The sequence below is a fragment of the Pan paniscus genome, chromosome 20, assembly GCF_029289425.2.
Source record: "Pan paniscus chromosome 20, NHGRI_mPanPan1-v2.0_pri, whole genome shotgun sequence".
Classification (NCBI taxonomy): domain Eukaryota; kingdom Metazoa; phylum Chordata; class Mammalia; order Primates; family Hominidae; genus Pan; species Pan paniscus.
Window position 1 is genome coordinate 51,927,185 of NC_073269.2, and position 21,999 is coordinate 51,949,183.

Here is a 21,999-nt window from a genome sequence, read left to right on the forward strand (position 1 = left end):
ATGAAGGGGCACCACTTGTCTCCCCTCCCATCTTTCTCCCTCATCATGCCCCAGGACACAGCCTCCAAGGCCTCCAAAGACCCTCCTGAGTCCCACAGCCTGCACCGGTCCTCAGTCTCACTGGACCACTGCTACCTCTCGCTGAGCGGGAACAGCAAGGCGCCATCCAGCTCCAGCTCCAGCTCCAGCTCCAGCTCCAGCTCCAGCTCCAGCTCCAGCTCGGAGGACAGCGACTCGGAGCCCCTGTGGAAGCAGCGAGAGGTGAGAGACACGGCCACATGCCAGGGCCAGCAGGGCCTCCTTCCTCTCTCACCACCCTCTCCCTCCCCCAGGATATGCAGGCCAACCCTGTGGGCACGCCGGGCTCCAGCGAAGAGGACGAAGACACCACATGGACCCCCACCCGGCTGGCCTCACCCCTGCCGGCAGCTGAGAAAAAGGCCACGAAGGGCCAAGTAGCCAGGGCCCCCGTGAAGCCCAAGGAGAAGAAGAAAGGCCCCTGCCCACCCCAGATGAAGAAGAAGTGTGTCAACGGCTTCATCATGTTCTGCAGGATGAACCGGAAGCAGTACATCCGGTGGGTAGGGGGTCGTCTTTGGCCCTGGGGAAGGCCCTGGCTTCGTTCTCTGCCTGCAGCCTGGCCATGCCGCTCCTCACAACTCTCTGACACTTTTTCCCCCTCCAAGACCCCACAAACCCTTCGTGGACCACAGTTCTTCCCCAGAACTGAACCCGGCCCCATTGTATTGGACAGGGTCCATCCATTGTCAGCGCTGAAACCCAATTCAGGCTTTAGACTTCAGAAAAAAAGGAGTTTTTTTTTGTTTTGTTTTGTTTTTTGAGACAGAGTCTCACTCTATTGCCCAGGCTGTAGTGCAGTGGCACAATCACAGCTCACTGCAACGTCTGCCTCCCAGGCTCAAATCACTGCAACCTCTGCCTCTCAGATTCTCCTGCCTCAGCCTCCTGAGTAGCTGGGATAACAGGCGCGCCACCAGCTAATTTTTGTATTTTTAGTAGAGACAGCATTTCACCATGTTGGCCAGGCTGGTCTCGAATGCCTCACCTCAAGTGATCTGCCTGCCTCGGCCTCTCAAATTGCTGGGATTACAGGTGTGAGCCATCAGGCCCAGCAAAAAAAGAAAATGAATTGGCTTATATAACCTAGAAAACAAGGGTGGGTATAGACTGCCTTGAGACATAGCTGGTTTTAGGGCTCACACAGGCTGTCTGGAATCTTTGTCCTTTTCGCTCAGTTCCTCTGTCTTCCGGGCTGGCTTCATTCTCTGGCAGGTGGGGTCACCCCAGGAGGCACAGGCTCGGGTCCTGTCCCCCACCCAAGCGACCCCGGGAGGAGGAGAGGTCTCTAAGGTTTTAAGCAAAGTCCTTGGGACTGACTTTGGTAGATCCGGTGCCAACCCTGAACCAGTCACTGCCAGGCCTGGAGCCAGGGGATGGGGAGGCCCCCCCCAAGCCACAGTGGAAAAGAGCTAGTTCCTTTACAGGAAGATCCAGATGTGGGGGCCAGGAGCGGTGCCCACAGGTCCCCTGCACTCTCCTGGGACACCAGGTGCCCCCTTGTGAACAGCCGCTGAGTCCAGCTCCCTCTGCCTCCTCAGCTCCAGAGGGTGGTCTTGGAGGCCTTGTAGACCCACAAGGCTAGGAAGGGTCTGAGTTCTCAGTCAGGGTGTCCTGCAGACCTCTCCTTACCTCCTCCTCCTTCCTTTCCCAGATCCTGCCCTGGAACCGCTTCCACAGCTGCCACCAAGGAGCTGGCCCAGCTGTGGCGGGTGATGACCCAGCAGGAGCGGAGGCCATACTGGTGAGAGGCCCCGGCCCCAAGGTGTGGGTGGGGGGTGGAAGAGCCTCCCTACCCCGGAACCCTGCTCTGTCTCTGGAGCCTTGGGTGTCATGGCATGGGAGACTGGGCCGAGGAATTTGCGTGTTGCCCCTTCTTATGAAACCCTTCGGGGTGACACAGGTGTAGGGGTACCCCACCACAGCTAAGCTGGGGAACAGCTGAGCCCAGACATGGACCCCTGCCTCAATTCTTTTGCTGTCTCTGCCACACGACTTTCTCGGGGCGTGGTCTGATTTTCCTGTCGCTTGGCCACCTCGACTCCCCCGAATCCTGTTCCCTCCACCTTCAAGGAGCTGCCACCTGCCCTGGCTCCTGACTTTGAACACATCCCAGAGCCCTTGGCCGAGTCCCATCTTACAGACTGGGACGTGGTGGACCCAAGGCTCGCCCAATAGAGGCTAAAACGGTGGCCCAGGCCCCTGCGGGGCCACAGGATTGGGGGTGGTACAGGGATGCCCGGGAGGCGAGTGAGGAAGCCAGGCCATCCTGCCACCGTCTCCCCAGCACCAAGGCTCGCAGGTTCAGCCGCCAGCACAACCGCATCGTGAAGCAGGACGGCTCCAGCAGCGAGGCTGAGGACTGGGAGACGCCAAAGCCCTTCTACCAGCTGCTGGCCGAGAAGGCCTTGCTGCTGCCCCCGCACCTCCAGTGAGAGGGCGGCCCCTCGCCTCGCTCCCCTCACCCCTCATGGCAACCGCGGCTCTTGCTGGAAGCCAGGACCCATCGATGAACTTATCCCTCCTGGGCCTCCAGCCCCTGAGAATGCAGGTCCCATGGGACTGGGGAGGGGGGCACTGATTAGCCCCAACTGCTGGGCACATTTGCCTGGAGCACCAGAGTCACCCACAGCTGCCTTGATTCTCCCCCAGGCTTAGGAAGGAAACCCAAAATGAAATGCGGGGTGTCGGAAGGTGAAGTTTACCCACCCTTCTCCCCTTCCCTTCCCCACCCCAGAGCCACTCGGTTGCAACCCTGTTCATGCTCACCTCACCCTACTTCTCCCTCTCCTGTTCTATTTTTAGACTATTTATTGTTTTAAATAAAATAAAGCAAGTGGAACCTTTGTTACCAGCAAGAGAGACAAGGGCAGGCCCTCCTGCGTCCCCCTGTTGCCCTGCTGGGGTGCTCCATCCACCCTCATCTGGAGGCCTGTGGCTTGCAAGAGGCCTCAGTGCCACCCCCTCCCCAGCCACTCTGTGCATCTGAATGCAAACCCCTCTTCCCCTCGGGAGGCAGCAATGGGAAGGCCAGGTCTCGAGGTGGGCTCTGTGTTCAGCGCTGCTTTGGACAGACACTGGAAGGCACCCCAGACCCCTGGTGGTGGTGTAATCCGATAACTTTATTTTAATTGAAAATGGAGGCATAACATGTCCTAGAAAAATAAAGATTTAGGATACAAAGGAGACACAGCGGCAGGGCTGCCCCCAGGGATGAGGGAATCTTTGGTCTGGGCCGGATATGAGGACAAGGGCTTGAGTCCAGGGGAGCTGGTGAAGGAAGACCCCCGCCTCCCCACAGCTGCCCCACCCCCCGCCCCTGGCAGGAAATGCCACACTGGGGAGGGTCTCCAGTCTCAGGGGCGCGGGGCTGCCTGTCCTCCACCTTCGGATTCCAGGCAGTTGTGACAACACCAGCTATCGGCAGAGCTATTAATAGTGTTTCAGGGAGTGACAGGGAGAGGGCTCTGGGGGCTGGAAGTCCGGCCCTGGGGCAGGGTGTTCCGCTTACAGCTAGTACCAAGTGGAGGGGGCAGGGCCCCTGAGTCAGGACCCTGAGTCCCCCACGTATATGGCAGGGCACAGCATGGGGAGGGCTGTAACAGAGAGGCCTCCCATCCAGAGGGGGATGGAGACCTGGACAGGAGGTGGCCGGGGATACAACCCCCAGCACCACCAGGGCTTGGAGAGGCCACCCAGGCAGAAGGATGTGGCGACTGGGGTCTTCAGCAACCGCATTTCTGGGGCTCCCCCCTCCCATTGCTGTCCCTGCGTCTTCAGCACCAATGTCGGGAGAGGCCACGGGGCCACACTGGGTCACAGTTCCAAGGGCTCCTCCACAGGCACCGACTGGAGCTGGGTCAGAACCTTGGCCTCAGCTTCCAACCCCTCGTCAACCTCACCCCCTGCGGTGGCCCCCAGGAGCAGCCCCTCAGGGTCGGGGTCTGGCAGCCTCAGCACGGTGTGGGGGGCCTGTGTCCCCAGCCCCTTTTCCGCTTCCAGCAGCCCCTCTGTTCCTGCGCTTAGTTCCAGCCCTGCTGACCAGACAGGCACGGCCGCGGGTGACAACATCAGCCCCTCTGGTGGGGGCGCCGGGAAGTTGGGCAGGAGGCCAGGGGAGTCAGGGGAGAAGGGCAGGCTGGTGCTGGAGGTGGTAGCAGCGGCGGGGGGTGGCTGCTGCGCAGAAAGGGTGCCTAGGGCGTGAGCCTCTGGGAGAGCAGGGCTGGGGGCCACCGGGAGGCCTCCCTCAGGCACGGAGATGGCTGTCTCTGGCTTCAGTGGCAGGGCCAGGCCGGGGGCTGGCGGCAGGACCTGGGAGACGAGCATGCTGGTGGGGAAGGTGGCGGTGAGGATGATCTTGCCCTGCTGCACGGCCACACCCGTCACGATGGGGCTGCCAGACACAGGGTTGGCCAGGAGGAAGTTTCCTGTGGGGAGAGAGGGACCGAGCGCAGGTGAGAGCCAGGAGAGCAGGCCAAGCCAGAGAGAAGTGGAGACTGCGCAGCTGGAGGGCGGGCGGAGGGAGCCTTCTGGTGGGCCTTGGGGCACTGGGACTTGCCAGGGATGAGATGCCCTCCAGGAGCCCAGGGACAGCCCCCTCCCTCTCCGAGATGACTGCACCCCTCCCCGGCTCTCACCTAGGCCTGAGGGAGGGAGATGGGGGTACCTGGGGCAGTGGCCGAAGGCAGCTGCAGGGCAGTCACGCCCACCCCGGAGTTGATGAGGTGCACGTTGGCAGGGCCTGCTGCAGCTGCCACCTTCACAGGGCTGCCTGGCCCGGCTGCCAACAGCTGCAGGGGCCCCACAGCCTGGGGCAGGGTCACCACCTGTGAGGTGGGTACTACCTGGGGCAGGTTCAATAGTGGGGAGGTGGGGCTCAGGCCCGTGGGATACCCCGGGGGTGGGGAGAGCGGTACCACTTGTGGGGCAGCCACAGCAGGCACTGGCCCCGGGGGCAGAGGAAAGGTGGCAGCCGTCGGGGGGCCAGGCACCACTTGGGCCAGGGGCCCCAGGACCTCCTCTCCAAGGGCTGGTCCCGGAGCAGCCACCTGGGCCCCTTTGGTCTCAGGGGCCTCCGACTGAGCCTCCTCCAGCCGCACCTCCCCTGTCTGAGGGTCCAGGACCAGAGAGGTCTTGGCCTCGCTGGCCCCCTGAGGGCTGGGCTGCGGTGGAGGGGCACCCCCGCCCCCAGTGAGCAGCAGCGGGCCCAGGCTGGAGGCCTCGCCCAGGGCCAGGCCGTTGATGATGACGGGGCCCCCGTTGAGGAGCACTGCTGGGGAGCCGCTGGCTGCCAGGAAGCTCCCATTCACCAGGATGGAGGAGGAAGCCGGGCAAGGCGCGGGAGGGCCGGTCCCTGCCAGGAATATGGAGCCCTGGGCAGCGGCCTCGGCGGACACTGGGGCCGCCCCTCTCTCCAGGTCCTCAGGACTTCGGCTGGACTCGTCCTCAGTCGTGGGATTCCCATCAGACTCGCTGGCCGGAGAAATGGCTGTCAGCTGGGGTCCCTTAGCCTGTGGGGCCTCCCGCATAGCCAGCCGGCTGCTCCCCCACCTTTCCCTGGCCCAAGTTTCGGTGGATCATTCCAGGGGTTATGACGCCTCTCTGAGACCACTCCAAACTCCAGGGCCTTTTGCAAGCCCTGCGTGGACACCACTGCAGAGAAGCGCTGGGGAGGGAAGAGGCCCTTGCTCTCCCCCACCTCGGCCTCGGGTCCCCAGAGGTTGAGCTCCCAGGTTGCCCTAAAAGTTCCTTGGTTGGGCGGAAAGCGGGCGAGTGGCCTGGAGAGAGGGAGCAGCAGCCGCCAGCCCAGTTCCCGGTGCCCTCCCCGCAGGGCGTCAGAGAAGGGAGAGGCCGGCGCTCAGGGTGGGAGGAGAAGGGTTTGGGTTACAGGGAAACCGGAGCTGGGAAAGGTTCACGTTTCACAACAAAGGCAGAAGACGGACCACGCCGTCCGGGCCCGGAGGGAGTGTGGGGGCGGGTGGGTAAGAGTAACGGTCAGTGAAGAAAGGGAGCTGGGAGACAGCCCCTACGCGGAGTGGAGTGGCCACAGGCCCTGTCCTTTTTCCTCAGTCCCTCTAGTGCCCCCCGCAGTGTGATTCCCCAACACCGATGGGATTTGGGAAGGAGCTCGGAATGGAGCCGCTGGAAGAGGAGACGCGTGCGGGGAGAGGGCCCGGGCGGGTGCCTGTCCCGTCCACACTTAGTCCCCGCGCCCCGCGGGCGCCTGAGATTGTGAGCTGGTCCCGGGAGATGTCCGAGGACCTCGGCGCGCCGGCCCCAGCAGTGGGCACGGGGGAAGAGGGCTGGTGGACGGGATGTCCCCGGGAGAGCTGGACTTGCGCCGCCCGAGGCCCCTCACCTCTTGCAGGGCGCGCCGCCTCCGGCCCCGGTCCGGTCGCGCTGTCGCCGGTTCTTGAACCAGTTGCTGACCTGCGTGAGCGACAGGCCGGTGAGTGTGGCCAGGCGGCGCTTCTCGTCCGGCGTGGGGTAGCGGTTGCCGCGGTAGCAGGCCTTGAGCGCTGCGCGGGAGCGCTCCTTGAAGCAGTAGACTGTCTCCTCGCCGTCCCAGATGGTCTTGGGCAGCGGGAACTTCTTGCGGAGTCGATACTTGTCCACTGCGCCCAGCGCGCGGCCGCGGGCCCGCTCGGCCTCATGGTAGCGCGCGCGCAGGTAGAGGTCCTGCAGGAAGGCGTGGTGGGCGGCGGGGAAGGGGCGGCTCTCGAGTAGCCGGTAGAGCTCGGCGTACTCGCCCCGCTGGAAGGCCACCAGGGCCCGCGCGCGCAACACCGGGTCGCTGCCACGTAGGCGCTCGGCCGGGGGCAGTGCGCCCAGGAAGCGGCTCAAGCGGCCGGCGTGGCCCGCCTGGAGCAGCGCCTCGCAGACGCACGCCACCTGCTCGGGCGAGAAGCGGAGGCCCGTGGGCGGTTCGGAAGCGGCCTCGGGGGGCGACCCGGGGACGCCCGGGGATCCCGGGCCCTCAGCTCCCGCAGCCGCTGCGCCCGCCCCGGCCCCGGCCGCCGCCGCCGCCTCACCCTCGGCCGCCTGCAAAGTCTGTAAGAGCTGGCGCGCTTCCTCCTCCTCCTCTTCGGTCGCCGCCGCCGCCACCGCCTCCCCCCTAGCCGCCGGCCCCGCGCTCGGCTCCGCAGGCAAGGTAGCCATGTTTTGCAACTTTGGGAAGTTCCTCCCTCCTTCTCTTCCTCCCTCGGGCTTTCCCCAGCCCCCTCCCCCACCTGTCCCCCCTTTTCGCCCCCACTCCCCGCTCTTCTCGATCTTCTTTCTGGCCGACTCTGCGCCCCACGCCGGGAAGGCGAGATCCAGCTCTCCACTCGGGTCTCTGTCCCCTTGTGTGTGTCCGTCCCCCTCCCGTCTGTCTGTGATTCTCCCTTTGTTTTCCCTCCGCCTCTGGCCGCCCTTTCTGCCTCCCCCCAGCGTGTGCTTCTGGCTCAGGGCCTCAGTTTCCCCATCGGGACAACGCAGAAGGTAACGGGCCGTCCAGGAGGGCTAAGGGCGCGAAGCCTCCGCCCCGAGACTGAGCTCCTGCACGCCTCCGTCTCCAGGGTCCTCTGCAGGCCCCCACATTCCCCATCTCGTCCTGCGCTCCGCCCCTCGGAATTCCCGGCTCCGCAGGGGGGGCGGGTCTTGCCGGGAGGAGGGGCGGGGAACGGGCTAGAAAGTTTGCAGCAACTTTTCTCGAGCTTGCGTCCCAGGAGCGGATGCGCGTGGCGTGCGCAGGCGCAGTGGAAGGAGGATGGCCGCGCGCGCTGCCAGCCCAGCCCCCCTCTTCTCGACGCTCGGTGGCACAGCTGGGCCACAGCTGGGCGGGGGCGGTGCCTCCGGGTGGCCCGCTCGCCCTCCTATTGGCCGGACGCCAAAGCCCCGCCCCGTGGCTTTTCCTCCCCCAACCCTGATTCGGCCGCTTCGCATCCCGCTAGCTCCTCCCAGACCTTCGGCCGCCTCCACTCGCCTTCGGATTGGCCCGCTGCGTAGCCTCCTGCCCACAACGCAAACCGCGGACACTGTGGAGTCCAGAGCTTTGGGCAGATGGAGGGCCTTTTATTCGCGAGGGTCGGGGGTGGGGGTCCTAGGTGGGGACAGACAATAAATACCGAGGAATGTCGGGGTCTCAGTGCATCCAAAACGTGGATTGGGGTGTTGGGGGTCCTGTAGCCTGTCAGCGAGTCGGAGGACGAGGTCAATAAATATCCAAACCGCCGAAGCGGGCGGAGCCGGCTGGGGCTCCGAGAGCAGCGCAAGTGAGGAGGGGGGCGCGGGATCCCCGAAAAAGCGGGTTTGGCAAAAGCAAATTTCCCGAGTAAGCAGGCAGAGATCGCGCCAGACGCTCCCCAGAGCAGGGCGTCATGCACAAGAAAGCTTTGCACTTTGCAAACCAACGATAGGTGGGGGTGCGTGGAGGATGGAACACGGACGGCCTGGCTTGCTGCCTTCTCAGGCCTGCAGTTTGCCCATCCACGTCAGGGCCTCAGCCTGGCCGAAAGAAAGAAATGGTCTGTGATCCCCCCACCAGCAGCAGCAGCAGCAGCAGCATTCCCGGCTACAAGGACCCTTCGAACCCCGTTCGCCGGCCGCGGACCCGGCCCCTCCCTCCCCGGCCGCTAGGGGGCGAGCCCGGATCACAGGACTGGAGCTGGGCGGAGACCCACGCTCGGAGCGGTGTGAACTGGCAGGCGGTGGGCGCGGCTTCTGTGCCGTGCCCCGGGCGCTCAGTCTTCCAACGGGGCCCCGGAGTCGAAGACAGTTCTAGGGTTCAGGGAGCGCGGGCGGCTCCTGGGCGGCGCCAGACTGCGGTGAGTTGGCCGGCGTGGGCCACCAACCCAATGCAGCCCATGGCGGCGGCACGAGACAGAACAACGGCGAACAGGAGCAGGGAAAGCGCCTCCGATAGGCCAGGCCTAGGGACCTGCGGGGAGAGGGCGAGGTCAACACCCGGCATGGGCCTCTGATTGGCTCCTGGGACTCGCCCCGCCTACGCCCATAGGTGGGCCCGCACTCTTCCCTGCGCCCCGCCCCCGCCCCAACAGCCTACAGCTGTTGTTAGTCCACTCGCACGCCTCGAATCCCGTCCGAACTCGTCATTGGCTGCTTCCTAGCGGCCTGTGTTGATTGGCTGCCCGAGGATCCGCCCTCCTGCCGTGGGCCCAGCCCCGCAAATGCGCAGCTAAGCGGGTGGCACGGGGCGGGTGGAGCGCGGGGCGCGACGGCGGAGGGGGGCGTGGGCAGCCGGACGTACCCTGGCAGGGAGCAGCAGGTGGCGGCGGTGCATGGGGCCTGGCCCCACCAGCGGGCACTGGCCCACAGCCACGGCCGGGGGGCCATCTAGCTGGAGAGAGAAGGGACAGGTGACCCGATCGGAGCCCAGCCCAGCCCTCAGCGGTGGGGCGAGAGACAGCGAGGGGAATCGAGGTTGGGGAGGTTATCTAGGGAGATCCCGGAGGGAATCTGGTGAGGCCTGAACGGAGGGAGATCTGGGGCTGAATAAAGGGCTTCTGCCCTCTAAAGTCGCAAAGACGTAGGGTGAGCCCTATATCTGGACGGGGAGACCAGGAGCCAGGGAGGGGATCTGCAGAATGGGCAGCAGGTCTGAGGCAGGGGAAAGAGAGGGGTCTTACATGGGAAGGTGGATCCGTGGCCCGGGGACTGGGGACCCCCGTGACAGCTGGAAGGAGAAGAAAGAGGCATAGGGCGCGTGGAGGGGCGAAGGAGGGCGGTGGCGCGGCGTGCCCCAGCGTGGGTCCCTTCCCTCCTCCAGGTGTCTATACACGCCCCGCGGAGCAGACGGCCCACCTCCTCCCGGTCCTCCGGGGAAGGGGACACATGAGGTACTCACCTGTGGCTCCCTCTGCCTGCAGCAACTCCATCCGCTCCTGCAGCTGCCGGACGTGTGCCTCTAGGTCCCGGTTCCGAGCCTCTGCCTCGCGTAGTTGACTGTGGGGAGGTAAGGACGGTGAGTCCGTCCGGGCCGGACGAGAGGGGCTGCCAAGGGTTGCCACCGGCCCGCACCCCGGCCCCGGCCCCGATCCCGACCTGGCGAAGTTCTGGTTGTCCGTGCGGATGGCCTCCATCTCCCGGCTCAGGCTCTGCCGGGTGAGCACCTCCTCCTCCAGGGCTTCCTGGAGCTCCCGCAGCGTCACCTCGGCCTCAGCCTCTGCCGCAGGGACAGCCGCTGGAACTGCCACTTCAGCCTGTGTATGGGGACCAGGCTTAAGGCTGCCTGTGGCTCCTGGAAGACTCAGGACTTGGGCACTGGTTCCAGGCTAGGAATCCTTGTTTATCCCCTACTCCTCCGTCCCCTCAAAATTTCTGGAATCCCCATAGCTCCTGCAATGATCCAAGCCCCCTCCCTTCCCTACCTCCCTCAGCCCCATCCCTGAGTCTGGTCCTCTAAATCTACACAGGGACCAGAGGGCTGGTGCTCAAACACTAACACAACCTATGTCCCTCTGCTGCTCAAAATCCCTCCAGCTCCCTAATGCCCTCACGACAAAAGGCCTTGCTGGGTTTTGTTTCCTGCTGGCCTCTCCAGCCTTCTCAGGAATGATTCAGCCAAACTACCTTTCAGGAACAAATCAGGATTCCCACCTGCCCAAGGCCTTTGCCCTTGAGGCTCTCGCCTGACCACCTGGCACCTTTCCTTCCATGGCTGGTTTCTCCTTCACGAGCGCTCAGCTCAAAGATCAACTTCTCAGATCCCCAGCAACACACACACCCTTACTTAATGCCCCACTGTAACTACAGAGACCATCCCATGTCTGAAGTAACCTCGTCTCTCCGTGGTTTCTGTCTGCTTCTGTTCAGGAAGTCCCTAGAGGGCTCTACAGTGCACGCCACCCGGGAAGCCCTCACCTTTTCTCTCCCAATTGTCCCTGACGGACCCCCTCCCCTCCACCAACTTACTGTTTCATCCTGTGGGGACACCGAGGGCTCCAGGCTGGGCGCTTGCACGTGTGGCTCAAGCAGCTGCTCGGCCTCCAGTTCCATGGGTGTGGGGCCTGGGACCTCACTGTCCCTGGGGAGAGGAGGAGGGAGTGGGGGGGGAGAGGAGGAGGGAGTGGGGAGGGAGACAGAATGCTGATTCTCTGGTGGAGAACCAGAACTTCTGGCCTGTGGGTAGGGGCAGCTGCTTCCAAGACCTCCTGATTTGAGGAAGGGGAGCAGCAGAGCGAAGAGAACAGAGTCCCAGGTAGGCCAATAGCCCCTCCTCTGCTTAGGAAAAGCCCTGCCCCTCTCCTGGCCTTGGGCCCCTGGGAGCTGCTCTTTCTAAACCTTCTGCAGGGACTTGGGGTCCAGACCCCCATGTTCTAGGGTCAGCTCATCTCCTCCCTTGACATGTGACCTCTGCAGACCCCTCTTCTCAGGGCCTCAGGACAGGGAGGCCGACCTGATGGGGAGACTGCTTGGCTCTGGCCACCTCCACAGATGTGGTCCTAAGACTGGGCATGGGACCCCAAGATGGCAACTTGAGGTCAGCACACCCCACTCAGCTGTGGGAAGGGGACAGCTCCTCCCTGGGGTATGAAGTGGCTGTCCCCTCCAACCCAGCAGTCCCTCCTGTGGGAACACGGCTCAGGACCTAGCTATCCTGGACATGCGCCTGGGTTCTAATAGAGGATGGGTTCAATCCTGACCCACCGTTCAGGCCCCGCAGCAGTTCAGAATCAAGCTGGAGTTCATTAATGATAAGGTATAGTATGTGTAATGTTGTCCAGTAATAAAAGCTGATTAGAAAACCAACTGTTCTCTTAGACAAAGTAGCATGAGGAAGGGGAAAAAAACAAACCAAAAAAACACCTGTTCTCCAGTATTTAAACATGTGTCAGTACACGTGTGAGCCAGGGACCACTGCCATCTGGTGAGCTCACGAGATATCAACTTCCTTTTCCTTATCTGTATTTTCTAATTTACTTGTGATAAGCAATGCATTATTTGTGTAATTAATACTTTTGTTGAGACCAGGTCTCACTTTGTTGCCTAGGCTGGAATCTATCATGGCTCACTGAAGCCTCAAACTCCAGGCTCAAGTGATTCTCCTACTTCAGACTCCTGAGTAGCTAGGACTGCAGGCACAGACCACCATGCCTGGCACAATTTTTTCAATTTTTTGTAGAGACGGGGTCTCATTATGTTGCCCAGGCTGGTCTTGAACTCCTGGGCTGAAGCAATCCGTCCACTTCAGCCTCCCAAAGTGCTGGGATTCCAAGCATGAGCCACCATGCCCAGCCTGTAAATTAGTACTTTTTTTTTTTTTTTGAGATGAAGTTTCACTCTTGTTGCCCAGGCTGGAATGCAATGGCACGATCTCAGCTCACCACAACCTCCCCCTCCTGGGTTCTGATTCTCCTGCCTCAGCCTCCTGAGTAGCTGGGATTACAGGTATATGCCACCACGCCTGGCTAATTTTGTTTTTTAGTAGAGATGAGGTTTCTCCATGTTGGTCAGGCTGGTCTCGAACTCCTGACCTCAGGTGATCCACCCACCTCATCCTCCCAAAGCACTGGAATTACAGGCGTGAGCCACCACACCCGGCCTAAATAAATACTTTTTTTTTTTTTGAGATGGAGTCTTGCTCTGTCGCCCAGGCTGGAGTGCAGTGGCATGATCTCGGCTCACTGCAAGCTCCGCCTCCCGGGTTCATGCCATTCTCCTGCCTCGCCTCCTGAGTAGCTGGGACCGCAGGCGCCCGCCACCACGCCCGGCTAATTTTTTTGTATTTTTAGTAGAGACGGGGTTTCACCGTGTTAGCCAGGATGGTCTCGATCTCCTGACCTCGTGATCCACCTGCCTTGGCCTCCCAAAGTGCTAGGATTACAGGAGTGAGCCACCGCGGCCCGCCTAAATTAATACTTTTAAATGGCCTTATTGTTATATGGCTGATTCAAAGAATTTGCATTCTTTTACAACTGATTGTAAAAGTCTAAACTTTATATTTTCCAAGTTCTGAAGTCCTGTGGCTCTGTGTACTACAGAAGTAAAAGTTAATGGTTACAAGATTCTGGGAAGCCCAGTCTGTGACTCTGAGGTTTTAAAATTCAATCTAACATTTTGAAGTACATAGATCTGAAAATTTAAGGTCCTCCAACTCTGGCCTTTTAGGAGTCTTTGGTCCCAAAACAGTAAGGTTCCAAGACTGATCCTGCAACTCCATTGGCTGCCAAGGAGCAGGACCCAGGAAGCTCAAGCAGCCTCGTGGCCCCTGGAGGCCGTCCAGGGCAGTGCTTACCTGAGGGCCATGCAGGAGTAGGAGTAGCCCACGAAAGGCAGGTGGACCCCTAGCGGCGCACCTTCCCGAATGTCCGACAGTGTCTCCTGCGCAAGACACACAGATGTGAGCAGCAGTCGTCAGGGCGGGCCCCTCACTGCTTTTTGATCTTGGCTTACATGTTCCCCCCAAACCAGCCCCAACTCAGGGCTTATCTAAAGTGGCCCCTCCAGCATTTTTTCTTTTTTCTTTTTCTTTGATACGGAGTCTCGCTCTGTTACCCAGGCTGGAGTGCAGTGGTGCAATCTCAGCTCACTGCAACCTCCGCCTCCCAGGTTCAGGCGATTCTCCTGCCTCAGCCTCCTGAGTAGCTGAGATTACAGGTGCCCTCTACCACGCCTGGCTAATTTTTTATATTTTTGGTAGAGACGGGGTTTCGCCACGCTGGCCAGGCTGGTCTCCATCTCCTGACCTCAAGTGATCCGCCTACCTCAGCTGTTATAGTCCCAAACTCTGGGCTCAAGCAGTCCTCCAACCTCAGCCTCCCAAAGTGCTGGGATTACAAATATAAGCCACTGTGCCCAGCCCAGTTCTGTTTTTTTTTTTAGATGGAGTCTTGCTGTCTCCCAGCCTAGAGTGCAGTGGCACGACCCCGGCCCACTGCAAACTCTGCCTCCCAGGTTCAATCAAGCGATTCTCCTGCCTCAGCCTCCTGAGATGCTGGCATTACAGGCATACGCCACCAAGCCTGGCTAAATTTTGTATTTTTAGTAGACACAGGGTTTCACCATGTTGGCCAGGCTGGTCTTGAACTCCTGACTTCCAGTGATCTGCCTGCCTCAGCCTCCCAAAGTTCTGGGATTACAGGCGTGAACCACCTTGCCCAACCCTTTTTTTTTTTTTTTTTTTGAGACAGCGTCTCACTCTGTCACCCAGACTGGAGTGCAGTGGCATGATCTTGGCTCACTGCAAACTCTGCCTCCCAGGTTCAAGCAATTCTCCTGCCTCAGCTTCCCCAGTAGCTGGGATTACAGGCACCCGCGACCACACCCAGCTAATTTTCTTGTATTTTTAGTAGAGACGGGGTTTCACCGTGTTGGCCAGGCTAGTCTCAAAACTCCTGATCTCATGACCCACCGGCCTTGGACTCCCAAAGTGCTGGGATTACAGGCATGAGCCACAGCGCCCGGCCACGGTCCAGCATATATATATATATATATATATATATATATATATATATATATATATATATATATATTTTTTTTTTTTTTTTTTTTTTTTTTTTTTTTTTTTTTGAGACAGAGTCTCGCTCTGTCGCCCAGGCTGGAGTGCAGTGGCACGATCTCGGCTCACTGCAAACTCCGCCTCCCGGGTTCACGCCATTCTCCTGCCTCAGCCTCCTGAGTAGCTGGGACTACAGGCGCCTGCCACCATGCCTGGCTTATTTTTTGTATTTTTAGGAGAGATGGGGTTTCACCGTGTTAGCCAGGATGGTCTCGATCTCCTGACCTCGTGATCCACCCGCCTCGGCCTCCCAAAGTGCTGAGATTACAAGCGTGAGCCACCACGCCCAGCCAGCCCAGCCTATTTTTTAATTTCAATTTATCTTATTTTTGAGACAGAGTCTCTCTCCGTTGCCCAGGCTGGAGTGCAGTGGCACAATCACAGCTCACTGCAGCCTTGACCTCCTGGGCTCAAGCCCACGTCGGCCTCCCTAGTAGCTGAGTATACAGGCATGGGCCACCACGCCCAACCAATTTTTAAAACATTTTTGTAGAGACGGGGGTCTCACCACATTGCCCAGGCTGGTCTCGAACTCCTGGGCTCAAGCAATCCACCCACTTCGGCCTCCCAAATTGCTGGGGTTACAGGCATGAGCCACCGTGCCTGGCCCCATCATTTTTTCTTGTATCCTGTTGCTTCCCTTCAGGGCACCTGCCACACTCTCCATAATTCTCTAATTCTCTAGACTGCAAGTGGATGAGGGCAGGGACCAGAGCTCATCTGGTCAGTGCTGGATCCCCAGCATTGTTCAGCAAAAGGGCACCCAGAGCCGAGCAAGCATGCCATGACAGCTTGTTACACGGTGAAGAGAGACGGCCTAAGGGAGGAGGAGTCCTCTCCTGCTTCTCATCCCTCCAAGTCTCAGCTCAGATAGCTCCCCACTCCAGAAAGCCCTCCAGGACCTTCCTTGCTGAGTCAGGAGTCCCCCACCCCCTGCACTCCATTGTTTCAGCCCTGATCACTCTGGGGCCTTACTGTCTGAAGACTGCTCTGTGTTTCCCCCCTGGACTGTAAGTCTAGGTCACTGCTGGGTCCTCAGTACTAGATGGGCACAGAGCAGGTGCTCTGGGGGAATGAGTGATTCAGGACCCCAGAAGGTAGGCACTGTCCTTACTCCAACTTTATGGAGGGAGCATGGGGAGGTTCCCGCAGCCGAGCAGGGGCCACAGGTACCTACCCCGCCCCCGCTCACCATGGCAGTGAGCCCGTCCTCCACCAAGTCGAAGTTGCATGTGTCGGTGGCACCTTCGAAATCCGGTGTAAAGGGGGGCACGCTGTCCCGGAGACCATCCCAGTCGAGGCCAAAGAAGAAGGGATGTGTCCGGAAGTCGCCTGCTCCACCCCGGCCCAGCCGTGTCTCCGGGGGACACAGCAACCGCTGAATGAAGTCTCGAGCCTCCTCAGGGACCCCTTCGTCCACCAGCGGCAGAGAGAGGTGCTCCTGCTCAGAGGGAAAGGAGGCGATAGCCTGGGAGCGCCTACCGGGAGAGGCCAGGTCTCCCTGGGGCCGTGCTCACCTTGTAGTGGACGATCTTGCCATAGGTCTCCGCCGTGGAATCCGCGTAGAAGGGCGTCTGCCCATAGAACATTTCATAGGCGAATACACCCAGCGCCCACCAGTCACACTCGGGCCCGTAGCTGCCTGTCCCAGGCCCACCGCCCACAGCCTGCAGGATCTCGGGGGACAGGTAGTCTGGGGTGCCCACAGCCACCAGCGACCGCACCTGGACCAAAAGGAGCAGAGCGAGGCTTGGGCCCACCCCTCTGGGCCCACCAGCTCTGGGCCCTCCTTCCAACCACTCCCCAAATGCTTAGCCCCTCCCTCTGCCTGGTCTAATACTCCGCCACACAGATGCACACTTAGGCCTGGGTCACACCACCTCTTTTCCCCTCCAAATCCAGTCCCGCTCCCACACTCTGTGCCTTCCATCCCTCATCAGCAGCCCCAGTTGCTCTGTGGCCAGGGCACTGGCTCACCGTTCCATCTGCCCGCAGCTTGAGGCAAGAGCCGAAGTCGGCCAGGCGGATGTGGCCACAGCGGTCCAGCAGGATGTTGTCGGGTTTGATGTCCCTGCACCGAGGAAAAGAGAAGGGTGGGATAAATGAACCTCCCTTCTGTGGTCCCACCAGGCTCCGCCCCTCTGGGCAGTGCCACCTGGGACCCCACTTCCTCAGGTTCCACCCCTGTAGGGCTTCTACAGTTCTGGACCCTACTCCCAGGCACCCCCCGGTGGGCCCCAACCAAGAAGGTCCCTCTCTAGGCCCTGGCCTCTCTGGGCTCTGACCTTCCAAGAACCCGGCCAGGGAACAAGTTTGCTATCCCCTCGGCCATGCTGCGCTCACCTGTGCACGTAGCCAAGCCGGTGCACCGAGTCTATGGCCATGACAATCTCCGCCAGGTAGAAGCGCGCCATCTCGGCTGGAATCCGCTCCCCAAACTTGCTCAGCAGTGTCAGCAGGTCCCCGCCCACGTAATACTCCATGACCAGGTACTGAGAAGGGGTTCGTCATGGGTGGTTGGTAGTCCCCTGAGGCCCTGATCCATCACGGATGGCCGGGACAACCCCTCCCAGAGACACCCCATCCTTGGGCAGAGACCTGCAGCCCCAGCCCAGAGATAACCATAGAGATCTGCCGGGCCAAATCAGAGACCACCTGCAGCCCCCGCCCCCTGCCCCTCAAAAAAAAACACAAACAAAAAAACTTTCCTGGGATGTCACTGGGCAGATTCACTCCCCCTGAGATGTTCTGGGAAAGAGAACCCAGAGGCCACCCAACACCCAGAGAATAGGTCCCAGACACTCCTTCCCTAGGCAGTGGCCCCGTTAGAATTCCTGAAGACCTATCCCATTCCAGGTAAGAGACCCCCCGCAACAGAGACATCTTTATAAGAGTCCCCCAGATCACCCCAGAAACGGGCAGTGAAGGACACCATCCCCGTCTCAGATAGGGAAGGCCCCTCATCCACCTGACACACCCTCTTACCGCACACAGACTTTCCCACAGACGTTTCCGGGCAGCACCCCCAATCCTAGAGCTTCCTCTCCCCACCTCCTCGTCCAGTGACAGCACGGGCTCTTGTCCCTCTTCCTAGTCACCCCGGCCCGGAGCTCACCAGGTAGTTCTCATCCTGGAAGGCGAAGTGCAGCTGCGTGATCCACCGCCGGTCCCCATTCACCAACACGTCCCTCTCCTCACGGAAGCACGACACCTGCAGGGCACCCGGAGGAGCTGCAGCCGGAGACGGGGCGCGGATCCTCAAAGCCCCCCACGTCCACCCAGCCCCTCACCTCGCCCCTCTTCAGCATGTCCCACTTGTTCATGATCTTCATGGCATACACCTGGCCCGTCTGCTTCATCTTCACTACCGCTACCTGAGGTCGAGATAGTGAGACAGAGTGGAGACGGCGGGAAAACAAAAGGGCTCGCCCAGACCCAACTCCACCCGCTTCTGCACCCAGCCGTGGCCCCGCCCCACCTGCCACACCACGCCCATTGGTCCCAAGCCCCGCCTCCAGCCCAGCCCTAGGTTCTAAGGCTCGGTCATTCATCAATTTCTAAGGCCCCGCCCCAACCCCTATGCCCCGCCCACCACGAGTCAAGTCAGGCTCCCGCCCGGTTCGGCTTACCTCGCTGAACGCTCCGCGTCCGATCACCTTCAGAATCTCGAAGTCGTCCCTCTGCAGTCGGACCTCCTTAAGCCTCACCACGATGGGCTCCGCTGGGGGGGTGGTGGGGGAAAAGAACCGAGGGTCACCAGAAAGGGCACTGGAGACAAGGGGGAAAGCCCCACCCTCTGTCTGTCTCCCCTTCTCTCTGCCTCTCAGCTTCACCCTAGGACTGTCTGCTTCCCAGGGGCTTCCCCACATAAACACCGTGTAAGGTTCTGAGGGCCAAAACTGCCCTCCCATAGAGGTGAGATGCCTGAGAAGCCCTTTGCGGGACAAGGCATTGGCCCAGAGGGCTCCAAGGGTGTGCAGGATGGTTAGCGTGGGGTAACGGAGTCTGCAGAAGGACAGACCCTAAAGAACAAGGGGAGAAGGAAATAAGACCCAGTTCTTCCACCTTCCACCCTGACTCCAGGTGACAGTTCAGGTGCAGCCAGGGCCCCACCCCCACGTTCTCATGTAGAATGTCCTGGGTAACGGCCCAGACGTGGGGTTGTATCCAGTACCTCTAGATTCAGATGTAGGTGGTTCTTGAACCACACTTTGGAAAACCCTGGATTTGGGGCTGGGGGAAGGAACAGGACAGGGAGACAAAGGCAGCATGGTCACATATCCCAGACTCAAGTGCTCCGGTCCAGCCCATCTCTCAGTCCTCCAGGAGGAGAGCTTTAGTCCTACCCCTTATTTACAGATGACAATCAGGCCTCTCAGAAGTCAAGGTCCTATGACTAGGAATGTTAAAACTGGGCAGCCTGGGTGGGGGACCAGCTGGGGTGGAGGCTTGTGGCTCAGGGACTGTGGGGACAGGGAGGCCTGGACTCCCAGGGGTGGAAGAAGTGGAGGCAGGATGGAGAGAGGGATGGGTATGGGAGGGGAGGGAAGGAGAGGAGACAGTGGGTTCTGGAGGAAAGAGAGGGGTTCCGGGGGGTTCCGGGAGAGTGGGCCAGCAGGGACGAACCAGCCAGGGGTGAGGACGGGGGAGGGAGGAGAGAGCCAAGACATTGAGCCCTTTTAAGGCAGCAGGAACCCTGGCCCCCTCCCCCGCCCCAGGCCTGGCAGGGGAGGGGCCGCGAGATGCAGCTCGGGCCACAAAAGGAGTGCTCCTCCCGGGAGCGCCAGACCCCTACCCCACCCGGTCTCAGTTTACCCTGCCAACCCAACTTCATCCTCTACTAAAGGGAGGCCAGGAGAGTCATTAGGGGCTGTGGGAGGTTGGGAGAAGGTTTTTCCAGAGGCTGAATGGCCTGGCCCTTCTTGGCCTCCACCTTCCCATCTGTGAAATGGGAGGAGGAGGGAAAGGAACCAGGCCTGGGTCAGAAAGAGATGGACACAAGAGGAAGCAGGGGAAGGTGGAGAAACAGGAAACAAGTGTCACACACAGTTTGTTACACACAGGCCAAAAACCAAACACCAGTCACTGAGGGCCAGACGGGCAGGGTGCTGGGAATGAAAGAAACCAGTGACCAGTGAGCCCGAGTCCTGGGCTTGGGGAGGAGGTGTGCAGACAAGGCAGCTGGCAGAAGCGGAAGCATCCTCCTTCCAGCCCTGGCCCCAGGCCCTGGAAAGCCCTTGCAAGAAGGGGTTTTGTGGGACAGCTGGAAGGTCGGAGGCCCTGGGCCAGGAGAACTAAAGGACGCAGGGACCCGGGGTGGTGGGAATGGTGGCTGACCCACACGGCTCATAGGAACCGAGACTTTGGGGCTGGGGGTGGGGGTGGGTGCAGAACCTACAAAAGAAGGAGACACACCCAGAAGAACCCAAAGTTGTCCCTCCTGGATCGCAGAGGAGGGGGCACTGGTGGCGCCTGTCTGCAAAGCTGGTTCTCCCACAGGGCCCGCGTGAGTCACCGCCCTCCCAGCGCCTGGGCACCTGTTGGGGCAGCTGGAGAGGCTGGCGCCGAACACCTGCCTGTCGGCTGCGCCCCTGGCAGCTGCCCCATGCTGGCCCTCCTGGCTTGCCCCAGGCCACAGGAAACCAGGGGAGAGGGCCATAGAGCCCACTTTTGGGGGGAGGGTCCTAGGAGAGGGAGCTCCCAGCATGACCCTGACCCTGACCCTGAGGCGGGGTGCAGAGAGGCCATGGGAGGCTGTTGGCAGCCTAGCCTGCTGTGACTCCTAAGCCATGGCTCTGAGTCACAGCCACCCTAGCCTCTGCTGACCTTACTCTGCCCCTCCAGGGTGGTGGCATAGGACAGAGAAATGTTGCCCCAGGGCCCAGGTCCACACTCTGAGCCCCAGGATGGGAGGATCTCCCCATGCCCATCCTGCCATCCTGCCCCCCCAACAGCCAGGCCTCTGTGCCCAGACCTGTCTCCTGCCCCACCCCCACCCCATCTGCAGGAGCCCCGAGGGTAGGCACTCACCCCACTGCAAGAAGTCGGCCACGTACTTGTCCTGGGCCAGTTCGGAGGCGCCCAGCTCCTGGTGGACGCCCAGGAGAAGGTCGAGCAGGGGCTCCAGCCCCAGGAAGCCCGGGTCCAACACCAGCTGCTGGAGCCGCCTCAGCCGCACCTCGGCTGACATGTTGGACAGGCAGCACCATGGCCCCTCCCCGGGCCGGGGGCTCGGGGTCCTCCTGTCACAGGGCCTGGCAGCCCCTGTCCAGGCCCTGGAGCCCTGGCTGCATGTCTGCCTGTCCCTGGCTGTCCCCTGGGCCTCTCTGGCCACTTCTCTCTGCCGAGGCCTCCTCCCCTTCTCCCCACCCCTTGGTCCAGCCCCCCTCCCGCCTCCCAGCCTTAACCCCTCACAAGCCAGCCCCCCAAGCTCCCTCCTTCCAGGGCCCTTCAGAACCCTTCAGTGCTAGAGTAGGGGGAATGGATGGAGAATCTCAGCTGTCACACTGTCACCCCAATAAAAAGGTAGAGCACAGAGGAAGCCACAGGTGTGATGAATTCCAAGAGGAACCTGCCCATTGCTGAAACAGGGCCAATTGAGGCTGAGTGACCCAGTAGCAACCACCCCCTTGCTCCCGACAAGCTCCAGAACTGGGGGCTAGGGGGTGAGGGCTGGGGGCTGGGGCTGGGTGGGAGAAAGGGGTTGAGGCCTGGGAAGGGGGCGGGAGGCCAGGGCAGCTTCTTGGGTGACTCAGAGATGGATTCCGACTCGGACAGTTAAATTTAGCCCTCAGGCTCTCTGCTTTATACCGGCTTTTTTTTTTTTTTTTTTTTTTTCCAGGAGGTGGGGAAGGGGTGGTGAGGAGAGGACCAGGAGGGGGCACCCTCAGAGCCTGAACAGGGGTGACCTGCTGCCCAAAGGCTGGGGGAGGAAAGTGGTGGAGCCAAGCCCTCCCCGGGCAAACGAGACCCCAAAATAGCTCCTTGGCCCCTGGCCGGGGAGCCACATTCCTGCCCAGGCTGGGATTAGAAACAGAAACATTTCGGGGGGTGGAGGGTGGCGCGGGAAGACACACTCCCTGCGGCTCCGAGAGCCAAGAGGAATCTGAGCTCTTCTTTCCAGGGTGGACGGTTCTTCAGAGTGAAGTCGGGGCCTCCAACCGGCCTGGGGTGCCTGGGCCTTGGGAGGGCCAGGCCTGAGAAACTAGGAGGCAAGGACCGAGGAGTCCCAGCTGGGCAGGGCCTGGGAAACGTGGTCCTGGGCAGTTCTGATAATTTAAAAAACACCGAGGACTTTGATGAGGGGCCCTGGCTGCGGGCAGGATGCTCTTCTCCCCAAGAGGGTCCTGCTGCAGCCGCTGGTGTGGGTCACCAGTTGTGTGACTCGCAGGTCCGTTCCCTCCCTGGGCTCCGGCTTTTCCTGC

General features: G+C 60.9%; 3 protein-coding genes across 27 annotated transcripts in view; 1 reads left to right on the forward strand and 2 right to left on the reverse strand.

The window, feature by feature from the left end:
• Positions 1 to 2,943, forward strand: part of MEIOSIN (meiosis initiator) — a 35,830-nt gene extending 32,887 nt beyond the window's left edge. For all 3 annotated transcript variants that reach the window (XM_055103754.2, XM_055103755.2, XM_034944634.3), the window contains 4 exons: positions 55 to 261; positions 333 to 577; positions 1,733 to 1,822; positions 2,366 to 2,943. In XM_055103754.2, coding sequence (XP_054959729.1) covers positions 55 to 261; positions 333 to 577; positions 1,733 to 1,822; positions 2,366 to 2,513 — 690 coding nt within the window. In that variant the 3' untranslated portion in view covers positions 2,514 to 2,943. The remainder of the gene's footprint in view (positions 1 to 54; positions 262 to 332; positions 578 to 1,732; positions 1,823 to 2,365) is intronic.
• Positions 2,944 to 3,179: 236 nt separating this feature from the next.
• SIX5 (SIX homeobox 5) lies at positions 3,180 to 8,023 on the reverse strand. Its single transcript, XM_008970855.5, has 3 exons — positions 6,437 to 8,023; positions 4,745 to 5,550; positions 3,180 to 4,505 (listed from the first exon to the last, which is right to left on the reverse strand). The coding sequence occupies exons 1-3, from the start codon at positions 7,234 to 7,236 to the stop codon at positions 3,895 to 3,897; spliced, it is 2,217 nt and encodes a 738-aa protein (XP_008969103.3). The 5' UTR covers positions 7,237 to 8,023; the 3' UTR covers positions 3,180 to 3,894.
• Positions 8,024 to 8,109: 86 nt separating this feature from the next.
• On the reverse strand, positions 8,110 to 21,557 carry DMPK (DM1 protein kinase). Of its 23 annotated transcripts, none has more exons than XM_063600419.1 (16): positions 20,606 to 20,953; positions 18,750 to 18,808; positions 18,205 to 18,296; positions 17,866 to 17,949; positions 17,691 to 17,786; positions 16,919 to 17,067; positions 16,553 to 16,646; positions 16,093 to 16,299; positions 15,753 to 16,016; positions 13,313 to 13,398; positions 10,990 to 11,101; positions 10,120 to 10,277; positions 9,923 to 10,020; positions 9,705 to 9,751; positions 9,326 to 9,411; positions 8,110 to 8,995 (listed from the first exon to the last, which is right to left on the reverse strand). In XM_063600419.1, exons 1-16 carry the CDS (start codon positions 20,782 to 20,784, stop codon positions 8,836 to 8,838), a joined length of 1,971 nt encoding a protein of 656 aa, XP_063456489.1. In that variant the 5' UTR covers positions 20,785 to 20,953; the 3' UTR covers positions 8,110 to 8,835. The 23 variants fall into 23 exon arrangements, with proteins under 23 accessions (XP_063456489.1, XP_008968966.2, XP_008968959.1 ...); XM_008970718.5 differs by having other exon boundaries at positions 9,326 to 9,415; XM_008970711.4 differs by lacking the exon at positions 18,750 to 18,808 and having other exon boundaries at positions 20,606 to 21,557.
• Positions 21,558 to 21,999: the final 442 nt, after the last annotated feature.

Coding starts and splice junctions, on each gene's coding strand:
- DMPK (XM_063600419.1), bottom strand. CDS start 20,784: ATGGTGCTGCCTGTCCAACATGTCAGCCGAGGTGCGGCTGAGGCGGCT. Junction 16,017..16,092: donor GCAAGATCGTCCACTACAAG/GTGAGCACGGCC, acceptor CCCTCTGAGCAG/GAGCACCTCTCTCTGCCGCT. Junction 13,399..15,752: donor CCATGGTGAGCGGGGGCGGG/GTAGGTACCTGT, acceptor TGTCTTGCGCAG/GAGACACTGTCGGACATTCG.
- SIX5 (XM_008970855.5), bottom strand. CDS start 7,236: ATGGCTACCTTGCCTGCGGAGCCGAGCGCGGGGCCGGCGGCTAGGGGG. Junction 5,551..6,436: donor GGCGGCGCGCCCTGCAAGAG/GTGAGGGGCCTC, acceptor TTCTCCGGCCAG/CGAGTCTGATGGGAATCCCA. Junction 4,506..4,744: donor GCCTTCGGCCACTGCCCCAG/GTACCCCCATCT, acceptor CTCTCCCCACAG/GAAACTTCCTCCTGGCCAAC.